This window comes from Giraffa tippelskirchi, chromosome 10 (genome assembly GCF_054371585.1).
Source record: "Giraffa tippelskirchi isolate mGirTip1 chromosome 10, T2T-mGirTip1v1.2.pri, whole genome shotgun sequence".
In the NCBI taxonomy this organism is placed as follows: Eukaryota; Metazoa; Chordata; class Mammalia; order Artiodactyla; family Giraffidae; genus Giraffa; species Giraffa tippelskirchi.
The window spans coordinates 136,506,524-136,525,407 of NC_137284.1; the positions used below are offsets into that span (position 1 = coordinate 136,506,524).

The 18,884-nt window shown below is 56.3% G+C and overlaps 4 protein-coding genes across 18 annotated transcripts in view; 3 read left to right on the forward strand and 1 right to left on the reverse strand.

Annotated features, from left to right (window-relative positions):
* FLNC (filamin C) overlaps positions 1-5,509 on the forward strand; it is a 28,054-nt gene extending 22,545 nt beyond the window's left edge. For 4 of the 14 annotated variants that reach the window (XM_081531258.1, XM_081531260.1, XM_081531257.1 and 1 more), the window contains 11 exons: positions 397-549; positions 636-758; positions 885-1,127; positions 1,300-1,569; positions 1,669-1,806; positions 2,074-2,189; positions 2,900-3,032; positions 3,121-3,297; positions 3,431-3,649; positions 4,297-4,510; positions 4,621-5,509. In XM_081531258.1, the coding sequence (XP_081387384.1) occupies positions 397-549; positions 636-758; positions 885-1,127; positions 1,300-1,569; positions 1,669-1,806; positions 2,074-2,189; positions 2,900-3,032; positions 3,121-3,297; positions 3,431-3,649; positions 4,297-4,510; positions 4,621-4,669 (1,835 nt within the window). In that variant the 3' untranslated portion in view covers positions 4,670-5,509. Of the gene's footprint in view, positions 1-396; positions 550-635; positions 759-884; positions 1,128-1,299; positions 1,570-1,668; positions 1,807-2,073; positions 2,190-2,899; positions 3,033-3,120; positions 3,302-3,430; positions 3,650-4,296; positions 4,511-4,620 lie in introns of all 14 variants that reach the window. The other 10 variants (XM_081531253.1, XM_081531256.1, XM_081531254.1 and 7 more) reach the window with 4 other exon arrangements.
* Positions 5,510-8,684: 3,175 nt separating this feature from the next.
* Positions 8,685-11,469, forward strand: ATP6V1F (ATPase H+ transporting V1 subunit F). Of its 2 annotated transcripts, XM_081531264.1 has the most exons (3): positions 8,685-8,886; positions 10,778-10,817; positions 10,942-11,469. In XM_081531264.1, exons 1-3 carry the CDS (start codon positions 8,729-8,731, stop codon positions 11,194-11,196), a joined length of 453 nt encoding a protein of 150 aa, XP_081387390.1. In that variant the 5' UTR covers positions 8,685-8,728; the 3' UTR covers positions 11,197-11,469. The 2 variants fall into 2 exon arrangements, with proteins under 2 accessions (XP_081387390.1, XP_081387391.1); XM_081531265.1 differs by lacking the exon at positions 10,778-10,817 and having other exon boundaries at positions 10,995-11,469.
* Positions 11,470-11,474: 5 nt separating this feature from the next.
* Positions 11,475-14,126, forward strand: SPMIP1 (sperm microtubule inner protein 1). Its single transcript, XM_081531263.1, has 3 exons — positions 11,475-11,619; positions 11,917-12,419; positions 13,953-14,126. The coding sequence occupies exons 2-3, from the start codon at positions 11,999-12,001 to the stop codon at positions 14,060-14,062; spliced, it is 531 nt and encodes a 176-aa protein (XP_081387389.1). The 5' UTR covers positions 11,475-11,619; positions 11,917-11,998; the 3' UTR covers positions 14,063-14,126.
* KCP (kielin cysteine rich BMP regulator) overlaps positions 13,807-18,884 on the reverse strand; it is a 38,241-nt gene continuing 33,163 nt past the window's right edge. The window contains exons 44-49 of the mRNA XM_081531177.1: positions 18,520-18,626; positions 16,475-16,542; positions 14,945-16,087; positions 14,763-14,852; positions 14,445-14,536; positions 13,807-14,361 (exon numbers count right to left, since the gene is read on the reverse strand). The gene's annotated coding sequence lies outside the window, so the exon portion shown is untranslated. The remainder of the gene's footprint in view (positions 14,362-14,444; positions 14,537-14,762; positions 14,853-14,944; positions 16,088-16,474; positions 16,543-18,519; positions 18,627-18,884) is intronic.

Consider the following 18,884-nt stretch of genomic DNA (forward strand, 5'->3'; position numbering starts at 1 on the left):
GAGACCAGTCCTTTCCTTCCCAGCACCCCTGGACCATACCCTCCCCTCCTGAACTTCCTGGCCCAGTTTCTGCTGAGATTCCCATTCTGGGGCCCATCTGGGAAGAGTGAATGCCCCGCTGTCACTTCTCCTGTGTCTAAGAGAAAGCTCAGCCATCCTGAGTTTGTCTTTCCCTCGCTCACCAAAACCCAAGAGGCCTGCCTTAGAGAACTTTCCAGACTACCTATCCGTGACCCTCTGGGTCAGTGCCTGGATCACCCCTCCTTCTACTGAGCCGTCTTCCTTAGTGGTTACGATGCCCCATGGGTGTCTGTTCTGGGCGGAGCCTGCGGTTTGGGGAGGGGAGAGCAGATGGCAGTAGGGACTGAAGGAGACGTGTCCCTTGCCTCCCGCTAGGTTATGGGGGCCTGGGGCTGAGTATTGAAGGCCCTAGCAAGGTGGACATCAACTGTGAGGACATGGAGGATGGCACGTGCAAAGTTACCTACTGCCCCACTGAACCTGGCACCTATATCATCAACATCAAGTTCGCCGACAAGCACGTGCCTGGTAAGGCTCGGCTGTGGCCGGGACAGGCCAGGAGGCTGGAGACGAGTGACCTGAGGTGGCTGACCCGCTCTTTCTCCCCCCGACAGGAAGCCCCTTCACGGTGAAGGTCACCGGCGAGGGCCGCATGAAGGAAAGCATCACCCGGCGCAGGCAGGCGCCGTCCATCGCCACCATCGGCAGCACCTGTGACCTCAACCTCAAGATCCCAGGTGGGCGCCGGGAAGAGCCTGGTGGGGCGGGGCTGCGGGGAGGGCCCAGAGCCTGTCCCCGGGGCCTCTGTCCTTCTGGCTTATTTCTCACCTCCCTCCCCTCTGCCGGCTCCACGTGTCCAACAGGGAACTGGTTCCAGATGGTGTCCGCCCAGGAGCGCCTGACACGCACCTTCACCCGCAGCAGCCACACGTACACCCGCACGGAGCGCACGGAGATCAGCAAGACGCGGGGTGGGGAGACCAAGCGCGAAGTGCGGGTGGAGGAGTCCACCCAGGTCGGCGGAGACCCCTTTCCCGCAGTCTTCGGGGATTTCCTGGGCCGGGAGCGCCTGGGCTCTTTTGGCAGTATCACCCGGCAGCAGGAGGGTAAGCAGGACTGGGCGGGGGTCTTCACAGGGAGGCGGGCCTTCTGTCCCTCCGGACAGGACGGGGAGGCCGCTGGTCTGAGCAGAGGAGGGGGTGTTTACTGAGGGAGGGAGGCAAGGGCGAGGGCCTGGAGCAGCCCCGGTGTCGCCCTGACACTCCCCACCCCCTGCAGGTGAGGCCAGCTCTCAGGACATGACTGCACAGGTGACCAGCCCATCGGGCAAGACGGAAGCCGCCGAGATCGTGGAGGGGGAGGACAGCGCGTACAGCGTCCGCTTTGTGCCCCAGGAGATGGGGCCCCACACGGTCACTGTCAAGTACCGCGGCCAGCATGTGCCAGGCAGCCCCTTTCAGTTCACCGTGGGGCCACTGGGTGAAGGCGGTGCCCACAAGGTGCGGGCTGGAGGCACAGGGCTGGAGCGAGGGGTGGCTGGTGTGCCAGGTAAGGGGGCAGGTGGCCGGGACGGGGGATGGGGGCAGGACAGTCAGCAGGGTGGGCGATGGTGCTGAAGAGCTGCCCCTGTCCCGTTTCCGTCTCCAGCCGAATTCAGCATCTGGACCCGAGAAGCAGGTGCCGGGGGCCTATCGATCGCCGTGGAGGGTCCCAGCAAGGCAGAGATTGCATTTGAGGACCGCAAGGACGGCTCGTGTGGGGTCTCCTATGTCGTCCAGGAGCCAGGTAGGCAACTTGCTGGGCCTGCCTGACTTTCCAGACCAGGCTTCTGCTCTCCCCAGCAGGAAATGGGGCTCCCAAACCAACCCCTCACCTGGGCCGCTGCAGTTTCTCTGCCCCATTTCCCTCCACCGTGCTACACTCCTGGGAATACGTGTCTCCAGAGCTGAGCCCAACCTAGGAGCTCGTCTGGGGCTGAGATCAGGGTGGGGACGTTTCCCCCTATGCTGTCCCCTGTCCTGGAGCTTGCGCTGACTGGTCTTCTCTCCTCAGGTGACTATGAGGTCTCCATCAAGTTCAATGACGAGCACATCCCAGACAGCCCTTTCGTGGTACCCGTGGCCTCCCTCTCAGATGATGCTCGCCGTCTCACTGTCACCAGCCTCCAGGTGTGTGCCCGGGGGTGGGGTGGGGCCCTCCTGCCACCCTGAGAGATGGGCAGGAGTAGAGGATGGCAGGCCCATGTGACCAGGGACTTAGCAGTGACCTTGGAAGGTCCAGACAGATGGCCCCTCTCTCCCAGTGTTTGGACAACAGGGGGCTCTAGCTGCCCCTTGGGGTAGTCTTAGCAGCCTCAGGTGCCATTGTGTCCCTCCTCCCCCTCCCCCATTCTAGAACTGAGGTCATCTTCACGACCTGCACCCCCCACCCAGCCTCCCCATCGGCCCCACCTTCTCCATCAAGTGCCCCCAGGGCGGTCCAGGCCACATGCCTCTTTCCCATCCCAGCTACTGAGTTCTCGCAGTCCACACAGTGCTGTCCCAGCACTGGTTTCTCTGCTATCAGGCCGGCTTTACGGTATCTGGGTCTTACCTCCCCAGCCACATCAGGGCACATCATCTCTGGCCCCCCACCACGCCCGGCACAGCCAGGAGGCCCCATCTCATAGCAGGTGGTTGCCAAGGTCAAAGACCCAGTGTTCCGCCTCCTACTGCAGCCTTGTTGAGAGCCTCCCTGAGCTGGGCCAGGCAGCAGGGGCCAGCTAGGGGTGGGAGGAGGGAGCCTCCGGGCTGGGCACGTAGGGAGATTGGTGCCAGGCTACAGACATGAGCCCTCCAGGCCCTCTCAGGAGTCTGAGCACCCTCTGTGGTCTCTGCAGGAGACCGGGCTCAAGGTGAACCAGCCCGCGTCCTTTGCGGTGCAGCTGAACGGTGCACGGGGCGTGATTGATGCTAGGGTGCACACGCCCTCGGGTGCAGTGGAGGAGTGCTACGTCTCCGAGCTGGACAGTGGTGAGCTGGCCTGTCCCTGCCAGGCTAGGACCTTCTGGAAAGGGGAGGGAAAAGACTAAGGCTCACCCACCAACCTCTGCCCCCACAGACAAGCACACCATCCGTTTCATCCCCCATGAGAATGGCGTCCATTCCATCGATGTCAAGTTCAACGGTGCCCACATCCCTGGCAGTCCCTTCAAGATCCGAGTTGGGGAGCAGAGCCAGGCTGGAGACCCAGGCTTAGTGTCTGCCTATGGTCCTGGGCTTGAGGGAGGCACTACAGGTGAGTGCCTGGGGCTGGGGAGAGGGGTGGGACAGTGCTGATGAGCCCCAAGTCCTGGCCGAGGTCTGCTCCGGGGAGCCTGGGCCCACCCTAAGCCCTTCTTGTCAACATCCTTGCTACCTCCGGTCCCCAGGTGTGTCGTCAGAGTTCATCGTCAACACCCTGAATGCAGGCTCGGGGGCCTTGTCTGTCACCATTGATGGCCCCTCCAAGGTGCAGCTGGATTGTCGGGAGTGTCCTGAGGGTCACGTGGTCACCTACACTCCCATGGCTCCTGGCAACTACCTCATTGCCATCAAGTATGGTGGCCCCCAGCACATTGTGGGCAGCCCCTTCAAGGCTAAAGTCACAGGTGAGTGTCCTGGGTGGGGCGAGGTCCCTCCAGTCCAGCCCATCCTGGGCTGGCTCCAGTGGCCATTCACATCCGGGTCAGAATTGGCCCCAAACATCAGGGTTTCAGGTTACCAGGAATAAAGTGGGCCTGGCTTTACACAACGTGCCATTCTCCACCTTCTATGTGTGGACTCATGTACATCATTTTTAAAAATTCAAATCCCTCTCTACTCTCCGTCCCTCGACTAATCTTTTCCCTGCGGTGGCTCCCCAAGTTTTCAAACTTTCTGCCCTCCTGGTGTCCCCTGTTTCTGGCTTCCAAGAAGACAGAGCTTGGCAGACATTTACCCGGTTTTCCTCTTGGAAGCTGTGTGAAGGATTGGTTGGATACTTGTTCCTTTTTAAAGCAGGGCTCTACCTACTGTGTGACTTGGGGTCCCAGACAAAGCCCAGAAGGGTCGGGGTGGGGGAGCACGGACAGAGCTGTGGAGGCTCCAGACCTGGAGATAAGCCTGCCTGAGAGCCCTGTGTGAAATGGGCTGCTGCTCCTAGGATGCTGCAGCTGAGGAAGGGAACATGGGCTGTCAGGGCCACTACACGGGGCCTACCGCCTCGGGAAGAGCAGGCCTCTGACCCAGCTCGTGGCCACCTCGCCCTGCCCCTCAGGTCCCCGGCTGTCTGGAGGCCACAGCCTTCATGAAACATCCACGGTTCTGGTGGAGACTGTGACCAAGTCATCCTCAAGCCGGGGTTCCAGCTACAGCTCCATCCCCAAGTTCTCCTCAGATGCCAGCAAGGTGGTGACGCGGGGTCCCGGGCTGTCCCAGGCCTTTGTGGGCCAGAAGAACTCCTTCACCGTGGACTGCAGCAAAGCAGGCAGGCAGCGGGCGGAGCTGGGGAGAGGGGGCAGTCTCCCAGGGTGGGCAAGTGTGCACGAACATGGGACCAAGGGCCGGGGGTGAGCCTGTCCCTCGCTGCCTCTCTCTCCAGGCACCAATATGATGATGGTGGGTGTGCACGGGCCCAAGACCCCCTGTGAGGAGGTGTATGTGAAGCACATGGGGAACCGGGTGTACAACGTCACCTACACCGTCAAGGAGAAAGGGGACTACATCCTCATCGTCAAGTGGGGCGACGAAAGTGTCCCCGGAAGCCCCTTCAAAGTCAATGTGCCCTGAATCCCAGAAGTGCCTCCCCCAGCCTCGGCCCCCACCTCTGGCCAAACACACTCACAGACACAGACACACACACACAAACACAAATGGGCCACACCCAGATGCACGCTCGCAGAATCAGACACCACAAACACCTGCCCTGGGGTGTGGACGGAGTGGCACTGCCCCTTCCCCGCCAGGTCCTCTGGCTGGAGGGCCTTGTCTGTTTCAGGGCAGTGTCTCTTGCCTCAAATGTGACATGAGGGTGAACTGGGGGTTGGGGGGCCAGGGAAGCCCTGTGTTTTCTGGTGGGGCTGAGGCCAGTGGGGGAACATGTGTTTGGGGGTGTCTGCATGTGTGAGAGAGGTCACCCTCAAATCGCACTGCCAGCCGGGCCTCCTAGCTACTGAGGACTGCATCCAGCCCCTCTGGTGGCCACAACCCCAGAGTGTTACAACTTGGAAAACAAAGCACAGTCAGAGGAGAAAGTGTACCTAGCGGCAGCTGCACACACGTCCTGGCCCTGGGCAATTGAGACCCCAGCCAGGCTTCCTGGGGGACTGATTTCTCTCTCTTTTTTTAAATAATTGCACAGCTCTGCCCCATGGGGGGGCCTTTTTTACACACTGCGAGGCCCAGCTTTCTGGGGGGCTTTTGCACATGTCATGCGGCTCAGCTGGGAGCCGTTTAGGCGGAAAACTCCAAATAAAGTGCGGCCTGTCGCAGAGGCATGGTTGTTCCTTGCGTGTGTGTGCTCTCCTTGGCTGGCCAGCTCTGGCTGTTGACCCTGAACCACGCCTTGGGAGGCAGAGGCTGGCTGCCTGTGTCCTGGAGGACCGAGTCAGGTCCAGGGGAAGAGGCTGCAGCAGAAAGGCACCCCTCTGGGCCATCTATTTGGGGAGGTCTGGAATGTTGACAGAATGCCCCAAAGAAAGGGGGGCATGTCAGGGATGTGGGCTTGGTCATCAGATTCCTGGAGAGCTGGGGGTGGGAGAGGGAGGTGGACACTGTGTTATAGAAGATTGCCCTGGGGACCACCAGGAGGCCAGTTTCTGTTCAGCCTTATCTCAAGGATGTTCTCAAAATCAGGACCTTAAAAAACAGTCACCTCTGGCTTATGCAGAAATGCTCCTCAACCAGCAGGCAGGCAGAACCACAAACGAACCCAGGAACCTGTCACTCCAGCTAGGTCCTTGGTCAAAGCTGGGTCTCCTCCATCCCTCCAGCCCGACCTTGCTTAGGGCCTCCCGTCCTGAACTGGTCCCTCCTTCCTGACCCACCAGCAGCTCCCTCCAGCTCTCCACACTGCAGCCAGAGGAGGGTGGTCACATTACAGGAACTGTGGCCCTCTCTGGTTCAAGGCCCTTCTGTGTCTCCCTTCTCTCCAGACTAGTCTACGTGTCCTAACAAGGCCCCCAAAGCCCACAGGTTCAGACACCAGCCTCCCTACCCATTCACTGAAACCTCCCACCAAGCTGACGGTGTGCCCCTTCTCATCACATCCTCCACCTCCTACCCTCTTCACAACTTCTAGATTCCCAGACCCACATGCTGCAGTTTGGGCCTCTGCCCTGGAACATCCTTGCCTCCACTCTCCTCACCTTCCTGGCCAACAGGAAGCTTTCCTGAACCCCTCCCTATCCTCCCAGACCTGCCCCCCAGCTCTCGGGCTGCCCTGGGGCACATCTCTGGCTGCATTTATTACTACTACCCTCATCTGTAACAGTGAATCTGAGGGTGGGCCTGCCCCACCAGACTGTGCTCCTTGACCCTAGGAGGTACCATACAGACAGGTGTGCCCAATGAATAAATGGGCAACTATGGGCAACTGAGTAGCCAGAGCAGGACAAGGCAGCTTCACTCAACTGATCCCCTAGCTCGAGAATCATTTCAGACATTTGGCACACAGCGGTAGGTGGACCAGAAAAAACCCAACACACGTGGCCTGGCTCCAAATACATCCATCTCCCACCTCTTCACTCATAGTATGTCTGCTTGCTGGCTCCTCTCATCTTTCTCTTTCCCCTCAAGACCCTTCTAGGGCCTCTCTTTCTATAAGTCCATCCCCCTTCCTGTGATATTTTTACTCTCCCCTCAGTCCCGAGAGAGTTCCTTGACAGAAACGGTATTTTATCAATCTCATGTCCTCAGCCTCTCCATGGCCAAGTTGATAAAGTCTGGTTGAATGAAGGTGTGTGTGATGAATGGGGTCCTCTCACAGCTCCCTCCCTCACCTGACAGACCCTTGAAGGCGAGATCCCTTCTCAAGTTCCCAGCCATTCATGGCCATTAAGGGCCAGCTCTGTGCCAGGCACCGAGCCAGGTGCTTCTACACACATCCTTCCTCACTGCCTCCCCTCTCACCTCGCCCTAAGATGGGAGCTTTTTCCTGCCAGGTTGCCGGCCTCCTCAACTTCTGCTGCCCTCCACCTGTGAGGGGATGTGTTTATGGATATCCAGTCCCGCCGCTCTCCCTCAGTGGTAGCATGGCCTCAGCTGCTAAGCATATAAGGACTCTACCTCACTTAATCCTAACAGCTGTGAGATGGGCACATTATTACCTGAAGAGATCAAGGTCCTGAAAATTTTGGTGATGAGTCCCAAACCATACCTCTAAGTAGCAAGGCCGAGATTCATACCACTTAGGTTCAAATCCTGAGCCTATCACACGTGTAACCATCAGACCAGACCATCCAGACGGCTCAACTGCTCTCAACCCGCAGATCAAACGCCAGATGCCAAGATGCCTGTTTGTTAGAAGGGAGGGGGCGCGAGTGGACCTTTTTCCTTCAATATGTTCATCTCAGAGTTCACTCTCTCAGGAATGTGACTCCCGTCCATCTAGCTGCCCAGGCCAGAAACCTGGAAGTCACCTTGTCTATCTCCCCAAACATGCCTAATACCAGTTCTGTCCACTTTGTCTCTAAATATCTCTTGGCGGGAGGGGGGTTCAGGATGGCAGACACATGTACACCCATGGCTGATTAATATGAATGTATGGCAAAAACCACTACAATATTGTAAAGTAATTAGCCTCCAATTAAAATAAATGAATTAATTTACAAATAAATAAATATCTCTTGGCTCCACCAGACTCTCACATTCCCCATCCCCGTTCCCTGCTCACCATCACCTCTTCCCACAATGGTTTCTCCTCCTTCAGTCCTGCCTCCTCACACAGCACAGGTCTCAACCTATCCCTAGTACATAAATTTGGCTGTATCATTCTCTTGCTTAAAATCCTTCAGTGGTTTCAGAGTAACTCTGTCCTCAGGATAACTTCCAAATGCCTTTTCTTTCCTTGAAGGCACTAGTTCTCTCTAGTTCCTAAGTCTTCACACGTGCTGTTTCTCTTCCCAACAACACCCTCTTGTCCTCATCTCTACCAGCCTCATCCAGCTAGCGACCTTCTTCGCGCGCCCCCTCTCCCCCATGGGTTAGTTACACCTGATGAGTGCTTCCACGTACGTTTCACATTTTAGCAACTGACACACTACTCACTAAAGAGTATCATCATTAACTTATCTATCCTTTTATTAATTGAACAAATATGTACTAGTTGTTAACTATGTGCCATAGTTACATACATACACGATAAAGACTCGGACCTTACCCTGGAGAACAAAAACCGTCTCTCCTTCGGCGTCCAGACGTCTAACAGCAGTTGCCTCACCTGGCCAAAGACCCAGCGAACTTTACCTGCCCGGTCCGACTGTGCCGCGCGGACTTATGGGAATAGTAGTCCCCGGGTTCGGGCCTCCCATTATGGCGCAGGCGTATTCTGAGTCAGGCGCTTCTGCTCTTAATGCGCATGTCCCAGGAGGCGGAGTGGTACAACTGCGCATGTCTAAAGCGTGGGGGTGCGGCCGAAAAGGCGGTGCGCTGCAAAGGCGGGGCTTCGGTGACACCCGGCGGTCGCTGAGGATCTAGGCTTGTCTGTGAGGATGGCGGGGAGGGGGAAGCTAATTGCGGTGATCGGAGACGAGGACACGGTGACTGGCTTCCTGCTGGGCGGTATAGGGGAGCTTAACAAGAACCGCCACCCTAATTTCCTGGTGGTGGAGAAGGATACTACCATCAATGAGATCGAAGACACTTTCCGGTAAGGTAGTCCGCGAGGCCTGAACTGGACCTTCTGCTGCCTGGTGGGAGCGCGGGGAGGGGAGAAGGCGGGGGGCGGCGGGCGGCATTGGGCTTCCAAACCTTGGCTGAAGTGTCAGACCCCGTCCTCGAGGGTCGGGGAAGTCGGTCCACCGACTGGAGAAGAGGCCACCGCGGCCCAAGTTCCCTTTTGGGGCTCGGTGGGACCAGGGCTAGATCGGGTCCACAAAGGCCCCTCTCACATGACCGTGTGTCAGGAAAGAAGGGGAACAGCTCATGACGGACGGGCACCGCCCTTTGGTCCAACCTGGCCCGCCAGAGCTGAGCTTCCAGAGTGCCCAGGCCTGGAGAGGGCCACTCTCAGCTCCCAGTTCACCGGTAGAGCAGGCCCCGGTCATTGCAAGCGCTAGTTGACCCCTAAAGGAACCACTCACTCAGTGAACACATGGGCAGTGGGCTCGGGCTTTCATGTGTTTTCATCTCCCTTAGAAGCTCACAATCGTCATGTAAGGTAGGGATTATTCCCATTTACTGGTAAGAAAACTAAAGTTCAGAGAGGTTAAAGGCACACACTAAAGTCATACAATTCGGAAAAAGATGGAGCAAAGGTTTGAGCCCAGTCTCACCTTTTCTGCCTTTCTTAAGCTAGGGCCACACTCTGCTCCTTCAGCTCTCAGTCTGCTTTGGAATTTCCCATTGTCCTGAGCTCAGCAAACAGAATATCAGGACTGTCCTACCTTCTACTGATACCTTGTGCTTCAAATCTTCTTTTCCTGTCCCGGGTTAAAAGCAGTAGCTACAAGCTGTGGGTGCAGGCATGTTCTTTAATCCAGGAGGTGACCTGGTGACTAGAGTTGAGAGCACCAGCCCCCTGTTCTTTCCCACACCCCTTTCTCTGGAGCCCCTATGCCAAGTGCCAGGAACGAATCTCTCCCACCTGTTTTCCCCTAAACAGCCCAGCCCTGAGCTGCCGGCTGAGGCTGGTTCATATTGCCTGGGGTATGATCGGCCCTGACCCAGGAGGCTGATTTTGAAGCAGTCTGGTAAAGTGACTCAAGTTGTCATGAGAGAAGGACAAATTTTCCTTCAAGATCTTTTCAAGTTTCCAACCAAAAGGGACCTCTGAAATCATCAAATCTAACCTGCCTTAGTGTCTGGTAAAGAGTAGCTACTCTGTAGTTTTTATTTTTTAATAGTAAATAGTTTTTAATGAGTAAATAAATTAATGAATGTGTGGGTGATCACAAGAAAGTAAGAGCCCAGTGCCAGGTTCCTTCTGTGTGGAAAGTATGATTCCTTCGTTACTGATTTTCCTCTTCCTATGCTGTGTTCCTGGCTCAGGCCAAACTTCCCCTCTGATCCACCCCCTGCCCTCATCAGCATAGACCTTCATCAGCACAGACCCTCATCAGCATAGACCCTCATCAGCATAGACCATGAGGGGAAGGTCTGAACAGCGCCCTCCCCCCTTAAAACTTTTTATGGGGACTTCCCTGGCGGTCCAGTGGTTATGACTCTATGCTTTCACAGCAGGGGGCACGGATTCGATCCCTGGTTGGGCTACTAAGATCCCACGTGCCATGTGGTGTGGTCAAAAAATATTTTTTTGTGTGTTTAGAAATTTAATCTGTTTCCTTTTGAAAAGTTAACATGTTCATGTGGTTTACAAATTAATATTTAAAAGATCTACACATTGAGAAGTCACACTCTCAACCCCTGACCTCTTCTACTTCATTACTTCCTTCCTTCACCATGTATTTTTTACCTTATCTTTCTGCTTTTTTCTTTATGCAGATACAAAGAGAGTGGCATATATAGTCTTGTCCTCTCCCATTCTTACCTGAAGGCAGCGTAAGGAACGCACCAGCACGCACTCTCATCTTCATTAGCAGATCATTTGGGAGTCTTCCAGGAGGCCGGGGTGAGGGTGGGGTAGAAGCCATGCCCTTAGCTTTTGAATGAAATTGACTCTAAACAGAATTGAGAGTTTAGTGTAGCACCCTTTTCTCTTGTCTACTGCGCTCTCTGGATTAAGCCCATTCTGTCTGCGGCCCAGCCCACCAACTCAGAGTGGGCCGCCCTGGACTCCCTTCTCATCTCTCCCTCCAGGCAGTTTCTAAACCGGGATGACATCGGCATCATCCTTATCAACCAGTACATCGCAGAGATGGTGCGGCACGCCCTTGATGCCCACCAGCGCTCCATTCCAGCGGTACTGGAGATCCCGTCCAAGGAGCACCCCTATGATGCTGCCAAGGACTCCATCCTGCGCAGGGCCAGGGGCATGTTCACGGCCGAAGACCTGCGCTAGAGGACTCCCCTCCGCCTTGCAGCCTCTCCCCAGGCTTGCCATCAGTCCTCCTCTGAGATTTTAGCCTCTGAGTTCCAATTCCCTGCCCCTTCCCATTCCACTGAGAGGCACCAGAGGTGGGGTGCTTCCAGGTTGCTGGGGCTCTGCCATTAAAATTAAGGCTGGTTGGGGTACAGGAAACCTGAGTGTCTTCTCTCCACTACCTCTTCCCTGTGCTGTTACACAGTGTCATTGTTGATGTTAAATTAAAATAATGTTCTTGCTTCTCTCCAATCTGAGGCTGGGTGCTAGAAAGGACATGTGTGGAAGGAGGCTCTTGTGGGGGGGATTTGATTGGCAGGGCTGAAAAAGGTTTTGCCAAAGACCCAGGCCTAGAAGAGTTGGACCAGGAAGATTGTGCCAGCCTGGTCTTCTGAATTAAAGGTAACCAGCTCTGGCAGGGAGGAATGGAAGCAGCCTTGCGTCCAGACCCCTGGTGCCCCTACTTGAGTCTGTATTGGCTGGGAGGGGTCGGGACCTCAAGGGATGGAAGCAGGAACCACAGTAAACCTGGAAGCCAGAGATACTTAGCTTGAGTCTGGCAAGAGGTTTGGGGGTCAAGGCTCTTAGCCAGTGGGCCCTGGCCTGAGGCTGCCTCAGCAAGCATGGCAGGTGAAGTGTGCTGAGGGCATGGCCCTGTGTGAGGTGAGGCACGGTTGCCAAGTGACTGTCCCTGGGCAGCCACCTGCTGTCAGAGGGACTCTGCTTGCTGTGCTCACCCCTTGGCAGCAGGCACCCCGCTCCTGCTCCTTCCTGCACCACCATGTCTCGGCAACTCAACATGGACACGGTGCAGCAGAACTTCTGGAAAGAGGAATACCTGAGAGAGAAGATGCTGCGCTGCGAGTGGCACCACAAGTACGGGTCCCTGGTGAAGGCCAAGCAGAAGGCCAAGGCTGCAGCCCGCCTGCCCCTCAAGCTGCCAACCCTGCCCCCCAAAGCGCCACTCTCACCCCCGCCTGTCCCCAAAGCAGTTCCTTCCAGGGCCCCCAGCCCTGCCCTGGAGGCTCCTATTCAGTCAGAAATGTACCCAGTCCTGCCTGCCACCCGGGCCCTGCTGTACGAAGGCATCTCCCACGACTTCCAGGGTCGCTACCGCTACCTCAGCACCCGAAAACTGGACATGCCAGAGAAACGCTACCTCTTTCCCATCACCACCAACTTCACATATGGCTGGCAGCTGGGTGAGCCCCAACCCCCCAGAAATTATCCCCCTCACAGACATGGAGAACCTGCCACGAGGCAGGCAGTGCTCTTGGCACTAGACACAAAAGACACACGGACACTCCTTTTGGGGGCATCCATTCTAGTGGAGAAACATAAGAGCAAGAGAGGGCCAAGTTCCAGAGTGAAACAGCGTGATGGGCGAGGAGGCAGGGGTGTGTGCCACTTTAGGATGGATTGTCAGGAGAGGCCTCTCTCAGGACCTGAAGGCCGAGTGAGCTAACAAGGAGGACAAGTTTGGGTTTTATTCTAAGTTTAAGGGGAAGCCACGGTGAGTTTTAAGCAAGTGAATGATGAGGATTTACTTAAAAAAAAATCACCCTGACTATTCTGTAGGTAGTGGCCTCTTCAGGAGTAAGAACAAACTCTGGCAGATGGTTGAGTTATCCTGGCAAGAAATGATGGTGTCTTGGGCTAGAGTGATTAGCAGTTGAGCTGAAATCTATTCCGAATGTGTTTTGGAGGAAGACTCAGTGGAACTTATTGGTGATTTGAATGATAGGAGAGAATGCAATGGCAACACGGCCATTGCATTGTGTTTGACTGAAGCAGCTACAGCAGGGGAGACTCCGGGGTAGGGAGAGTGCTGGGGGTTGTGAAGGTCAGCATTGGCTGTGTTGTGCTGGAGGTGTTGGTAATTTGGCCCTCTGGAGGTCAGACAGAGCTGAAGACACAGTTTTGGGGGTCATCAGAATATAGGTACTCTTTAAAGCCTTGAAAGTGGGTGGGCTCACCCAGGTTGCTCCAGAGGCTGGATCACGCAGGGAGAAAGTGCGGGGGTTGGGGGGGACACAGTGATGTGTAGGGACGTGGTATTGGCAAGAAGGCTTTCCATCTGGATTGACTCATGGTCGTCAGCTGGGTGGGAGAGGAGTGAAGGCAATGGTGTAGTTTGAGCTAAAGAGTCAAGGTGTGGGACAGAGAATATGCCAGGGAATGTCGTGGGTTTGCTGCCTGATGAAGAGTGTTCCTTTGCTGTCTGTGGTCATGAATTTCAAGTGAGACTCTCAGTCACGTGTTTTCTCCAGTTCCTGAACAGAAAAGGTGGATGATTGAGGATAAACACATTGAAATTTGGCCTTAACAAAAAATACCCCCAGGGCCCTAAAGGGAGAGGAAAGGGAACAATTTCCAAATGAAAGCAGGAGGTAGAAAGAAGCCCTGTCTGCCCCAGAGAAGTCCAGCTCTGTCTGTCCCTGTAGCAAGCACGGCTGGGAGTCCCACCACCCACCTCCGTGGAGGATTCTGAGGCTGGGGGAGGTGCTGGCACACAGCTGACTGGCATTTGGCTATCACTGCTGATCCGGTGGGGAAGCCAGCCAGCTCCCTGTTCCCTGTAACTCCCGCTTCTCAGAAGCATTTCTTTTTATTTGTGCACACTTACAAAGTGGATACAACATAGGCAGACTCCCAGGGCTATGCAGGCAGGGCTCCTGTGCTCTGCGGGTTCTTTTCCCAGGAACCCACTCCTGGCCTCTGACATCTTTTCCCAGGCCCCCCAGTGAAGCAAGAACTGGTCTCCAGCAAGATGTGCCGCATTGAATCTTTCTTCCGCAAGAATGGGGCCTTCGCGCTGCTCGACCCTCGGGATCTGGCCCTCTGACCTTGAGCAGGGCAGAGGGCTTAGGGGAGGGAAGAAGAAATAACACACCTCCTGTTGGGGTGAAGCTGCGTGCGTGTCTGTGTCTGGCTCTCCCAGGCGCTGAGGCTGAGTTCTGGGCCTTTCTGAAACTCACTCTGATCTGCGGGTTGCCCTCTTGCTTTTCCCTTAACCCCCCGTCTCTTTAATCATCTCCTTGAGGATTCATCAGAGACTTAGAGGGGCCTCGGAAGGGTGAGCGATGCTCGTCAGGTTCCGCGGCGCCGGGGGGCCACAGTAGCTGCTGGAAGTTCTGGGTGTTCCTGGGGAAGAGTGGACTTTCACCCCAGATGTCAGGAAAAAGGGACCGCCAACACCCTACAAGCCTCCCCGCCCGTCCCCTCACCTGGCCCCGAGGGCTCGCAGCCGCCCGGTCCTTTCCCGGTGGGTTTGCTCCAGCTGTTCCCGCAGGGCGCGTCGCCGCCCGGCCGCGTCCTCCTAGGGCAGGAAGGAACGCTGAGCGCCAACCCGCGCCTCCCGGCCCCCGGGCTCGAAGTGGCCAGCAGAGGGCAGCACCCGGGTCGGCCCGCTCCGCAGGTGTTACCCCAGTGCCGGATGCACGCCCGTCAAAGCGATCCAGATCGCGCCCAGCTCTGCCAACGGCCCCCGCCCCCCACCCCGGGAGGCTCTTTGTGGCCCCACCGCCTTTTCCTGGGGGTCTTGCCGGTAGTGGGAGCTGAGCCGGGCTCGGTGGGGATCCCAGGGGGTGCACCCGGCAGTGGCGGTTCCTGGCGATGCGGAGGCGCTCCAGGACCTGCAGGAGGCGATTGTCAGCGGCCCAGCGGCCGCCCCTCGGAGCCCCGCCCCGCCCGGCCCGGCCCGGCCCGGCCCGGCCCGGCCGCGCACCCGGAGCCGCTGCTGCTCGCGGTCCCGCTGCCGCCGGCGCTTGGCTTCGCGGTTCAGCTCCAGCAGCCGCTGCAGAGCCGACTCCTGCTGCGCAGCGCTCAAGCCCGCCGACGCCCGGTCCCTGCTCGGGGGCTTGGGCCACGCGGTCTTCGAGGTTCTGGGGGCCTCCGCAGCACCCTTTGGTCTCCCGAAGGCGCCCGGGAGCCCCGTGGAGCCGTCTAGCTCCTGCTCCGCGGGGCCAGGGCTTCCTCCTGGGCCCTGAAGCGAGTGCGGATCGCGCAGCGGGCCCAGGTGCCCTGGGAGGGCTGCGGGGCGCTCCTGCCGCCCGGAGCCCCCAATGCATGGGGCCGCTAGCATCACCGCTCCTGGGCCTGGGAGCGGTGGCCGGGTCGGGGGCCTAGAGAGCGGAAGGGGAGCCCTCAACCCTTCCCGGAGGGGCCTCTGAGCTCCCAGGGCCGGTGCGCTCTCTCCTCTCAGGCCATCGGGCTTAACCTGCATCAGCTGGGTGGTCCTTCCTCGGGGCCCCGGGCCTGCCCTTCCCCCAGGCTGCCCCATCTGTTCCCTCAGGGACCTGCAGAAGTCCCACGGGGAGCCGCCTTTCTCCCGGGGCCCCTCTCCCTGAGCCACCTCCCAGGCTGGTGGGATACAGTCTCTGCCCTCGGAAGACTGGAGGATCTTCTCTCCCGAACCCCGAGGAGAATCTGCACTCGGCTCTGGGAAGGCCTCCTTTCTCTTGCACTTGAGGAGACTTTCGCTGTGACCTTGAGGCGCCCCTTTGTGCTCACCCTGGAAGCCGTCCCACCTTTGACCTTGAGAGACCTCTTCCATCAGAGTCTGGGTGGCCTCCCTACTCGGACCCTGGTTTGTCTTCTCTGTCTTACTCTGACCCTGAGGATTCTCCTCTCTCTGACAGTAAGGAATCCCAATCCTTAGCAATTTCTTCTGTTCTGCTCTCTCCTGGCCCAGGCTCCAGCCCAGCCCCTCCAGGGGATCTTGGGGTTCTGGCAGGCCAGGGGAGGAGAGGCTTGGGGGCCCTGGGGCTCCCTGAGCCAGCTTTTTCTCCTGTAGGCTTCCGGGTGATAGTTGATGGGGCCCCTGGGGCGTGGCCTCTGCTTGGGTCCCCTCTTCCCTCTGGGCCAGGCCCTAGAAAGGAAGAACACTTTGTCCCAGGTTTGTGAGGGAATCCTCCCTCCAGGGCCACGTCCCCCAGGGGAGCCTGGAGACCCCAGGGCCCCAGTCGGCCTTACTTCCATTAGGCCCCTGGCCTGACTCCTGAATTTGTAAAGCCCATGTTTTGTTGTGCTGTGCTGTGCTTAGTCACTCAGTCATGTCTGACTCGTTGTGACCTCATGGACTATAGCCTGGGAAGCCCCAAACCCATGTTATGTAGTTTAAAAGGTGCTTTAGCAATGGCCCCTTCTTCCACCTAGCTGTGGGCTTCTCATCCCAGCAGTCTCCTCCCAGGCAGACCCCACCTCTGCTATCCCCAATCTGAGAGGGGTCTTGCCCCGGAAACTTCCACCCTTTCACCTTGACCTCTGAGTTCCCTAGTTCTCCAGGGCTACTGCTGGTGATGAGGTTCGGCTCTTGGAAGCCACCTGAAGGAGAAAGACAGATGTCTGCTCATGCCCCAGCGCCTCACACACACACCCCTGAACTGGAACCAGGAAGCCCAGGGAGTCCCCAGCAGGTGACGGGACTGACCCAGGTGGTGCTGGTAGGGTACCCTGGGGGCTGGTGTTGGAACTTCAAGGCCTTCACAGCTCACCGCCCCACCTTTGTTTACACAGCCGGCTATGTGTCTGCTTGTCAGGTTTGCCTGCCAACAGCTGACCCCATCTTTCTCATCCTCCCAGCCAAGGACCACCTTGGAGGAACCTACACACCCTCTTCCTCAAAACTGCCAGAGGCAGCCCAGGAGCAGGAAGGGACTGTTTGCCAGGGTCACCATTCCCTCTTAAGGACACCCCTACTTTGTTCTTATGTGCCTGTCCAGCCCCACAATAGGCGCCTGACTTTTCTATTATTAAGGATAATCCTCTTTAGCTCTTTCTTGGTTTCTGGACAGCAAAATCAAATGAAATTCAAGAAGTGGAATTTTAGGCCAGAGGCTAGTCTAAAAACTGCAAGTCTTTATAATTAACAAAAGGAATCTAAAAAGAGATGAAATGTCGCTGCTCCTTTGCAGCTGTGGAGGAAGGAGCATCGTTTTGCATTCATAAACCACTTAAAAGAACCTGATTTCATAAGGTCTTAAAATGAGAACTCTCACAAGAAATGCCATCTTTATGCAACAAGGATGTGTGAATATTCATAACAGTAACCAAATGGGAATGTTCTCTGTGAAAACAAATCTGTCTTTGGAAGAGTTTTGAACAAAGACATCTGGTAAGAGTCCCAAGCCTTCAGAAATTATTGCTATGAACTGTGAAAATAACCTCCAAGCCCGTCCCTCTGTAATTCTGATCTGTTGTCTTACTGGATCATTTATTTCACTGGTTATAATGCTGTAATAGATATCTTCCGCCAATGTAGTCCCAAGAGATAATATACTCGTAAAATTTCTGTCAGTCAGAAAATAATCATTTGCACTTTCCTCCTCTTGCCCATACACGATGTCACAATTAAAAAGCTTGTGATTTTGCTAGGCTTATTATTTAACCAATCATTTGAGAGCCTGTTTCATTTAAATAAACAGGCCCAGGGCTCACAGCATCCACCCCGACGAATTCTAATCACCTGCTTATTGTCACACTCTCTCACAAGGCTGCAAGCTCCTCAGAGATGAGGACAAGTGACTGGCCAAGTCTCTTTTGTGCCCTGTATCTCCCCAGTGCCTAGCATGAGGGTGGCAACTTGGCAGCTTGGAGCTGCCATTCCATTCCTTCCCCACTGGAGGACAGGGAGGACAGACAACCATTCCCAGCACTTTCTCCTCTGAGCCCTAGCTTAGCTTCAGAATCCTCCTGGACACAGTGCCTGAGATGGCTGGCACCAATCAGGTGGAGTTGGCATAGAAAAGAAAACCTGAGGCTTCCCAGGTGGCTCAGTGGTAAAGAATCCTCCTGCCAAGCCAGGAGACACGGGTTCAATCCCTGATCTGAGAAGATCCCACAGGCGGTGGAGCAACTAAGCCAGAGCGCCACCGCTATTGAGCCTGTGCTCTAGAGCCTTGGAGCAGCAAGTACGGAGCCCAAGTGCCGCAACCACTGAAGCCCGTGCTCTGAAACAAGAGAAGCCTCTGCAATGAGAAGCCTGAACCACAGCTAGAGAGTAACCTCTGCTTGCTGCAACTAGAGAAAAGCAAGTGCAGCAATGAAGACCCAGCACAGCCAAACATACACACATAAATAAAATTATTTTTTAAAAAAGAAAACCTATTTTTTGTCCCTGGTTGCCCCTGGTGCCCCCACAAAAAGGTATGAGAGGAAGAATAGGTGAAGATGAACCAGAATCCTGGGACTTGGGGTGATGGCTTCCCAGCTTGTCCCAATCTAAGCTCACAGCATCCATTTCACTGAATTCAGCCCAGGGGCTTCTGTTTTCCTGGCTGCCAACCCCTCCTGTCAAAGTACCAGATGTGGGCCCTTCCGCCGGCAAGCCAGGGCTCTCCTGCCTTGGGTCTGCATCCAGGTTGGCTTCGCTCAGATCCAGGGCTGATGGTGGGTCCACTGCCCGCCCCCTGCAGGAGTGCAAAGACTGCCTCAGGCACACCTCTTGCTTCTGGTTCTGCTGCATGGGGGTTTGGGAGGTGTAGGACTCCCCACCCACAGCAGGCTGCAGGAGTCTTCCCACCCCATCACCCAAACTCAGTCCATGGCAACCTCCCCTCCTTCTCCTCTGCACCCACCACTGGATGCTAGGAGCTGGAACTTGAGGTTATTCTTTCCAGGGACTGTGGGACAACCATGTGGGTTCAACTGAGTAAAAGCCCCAGGAG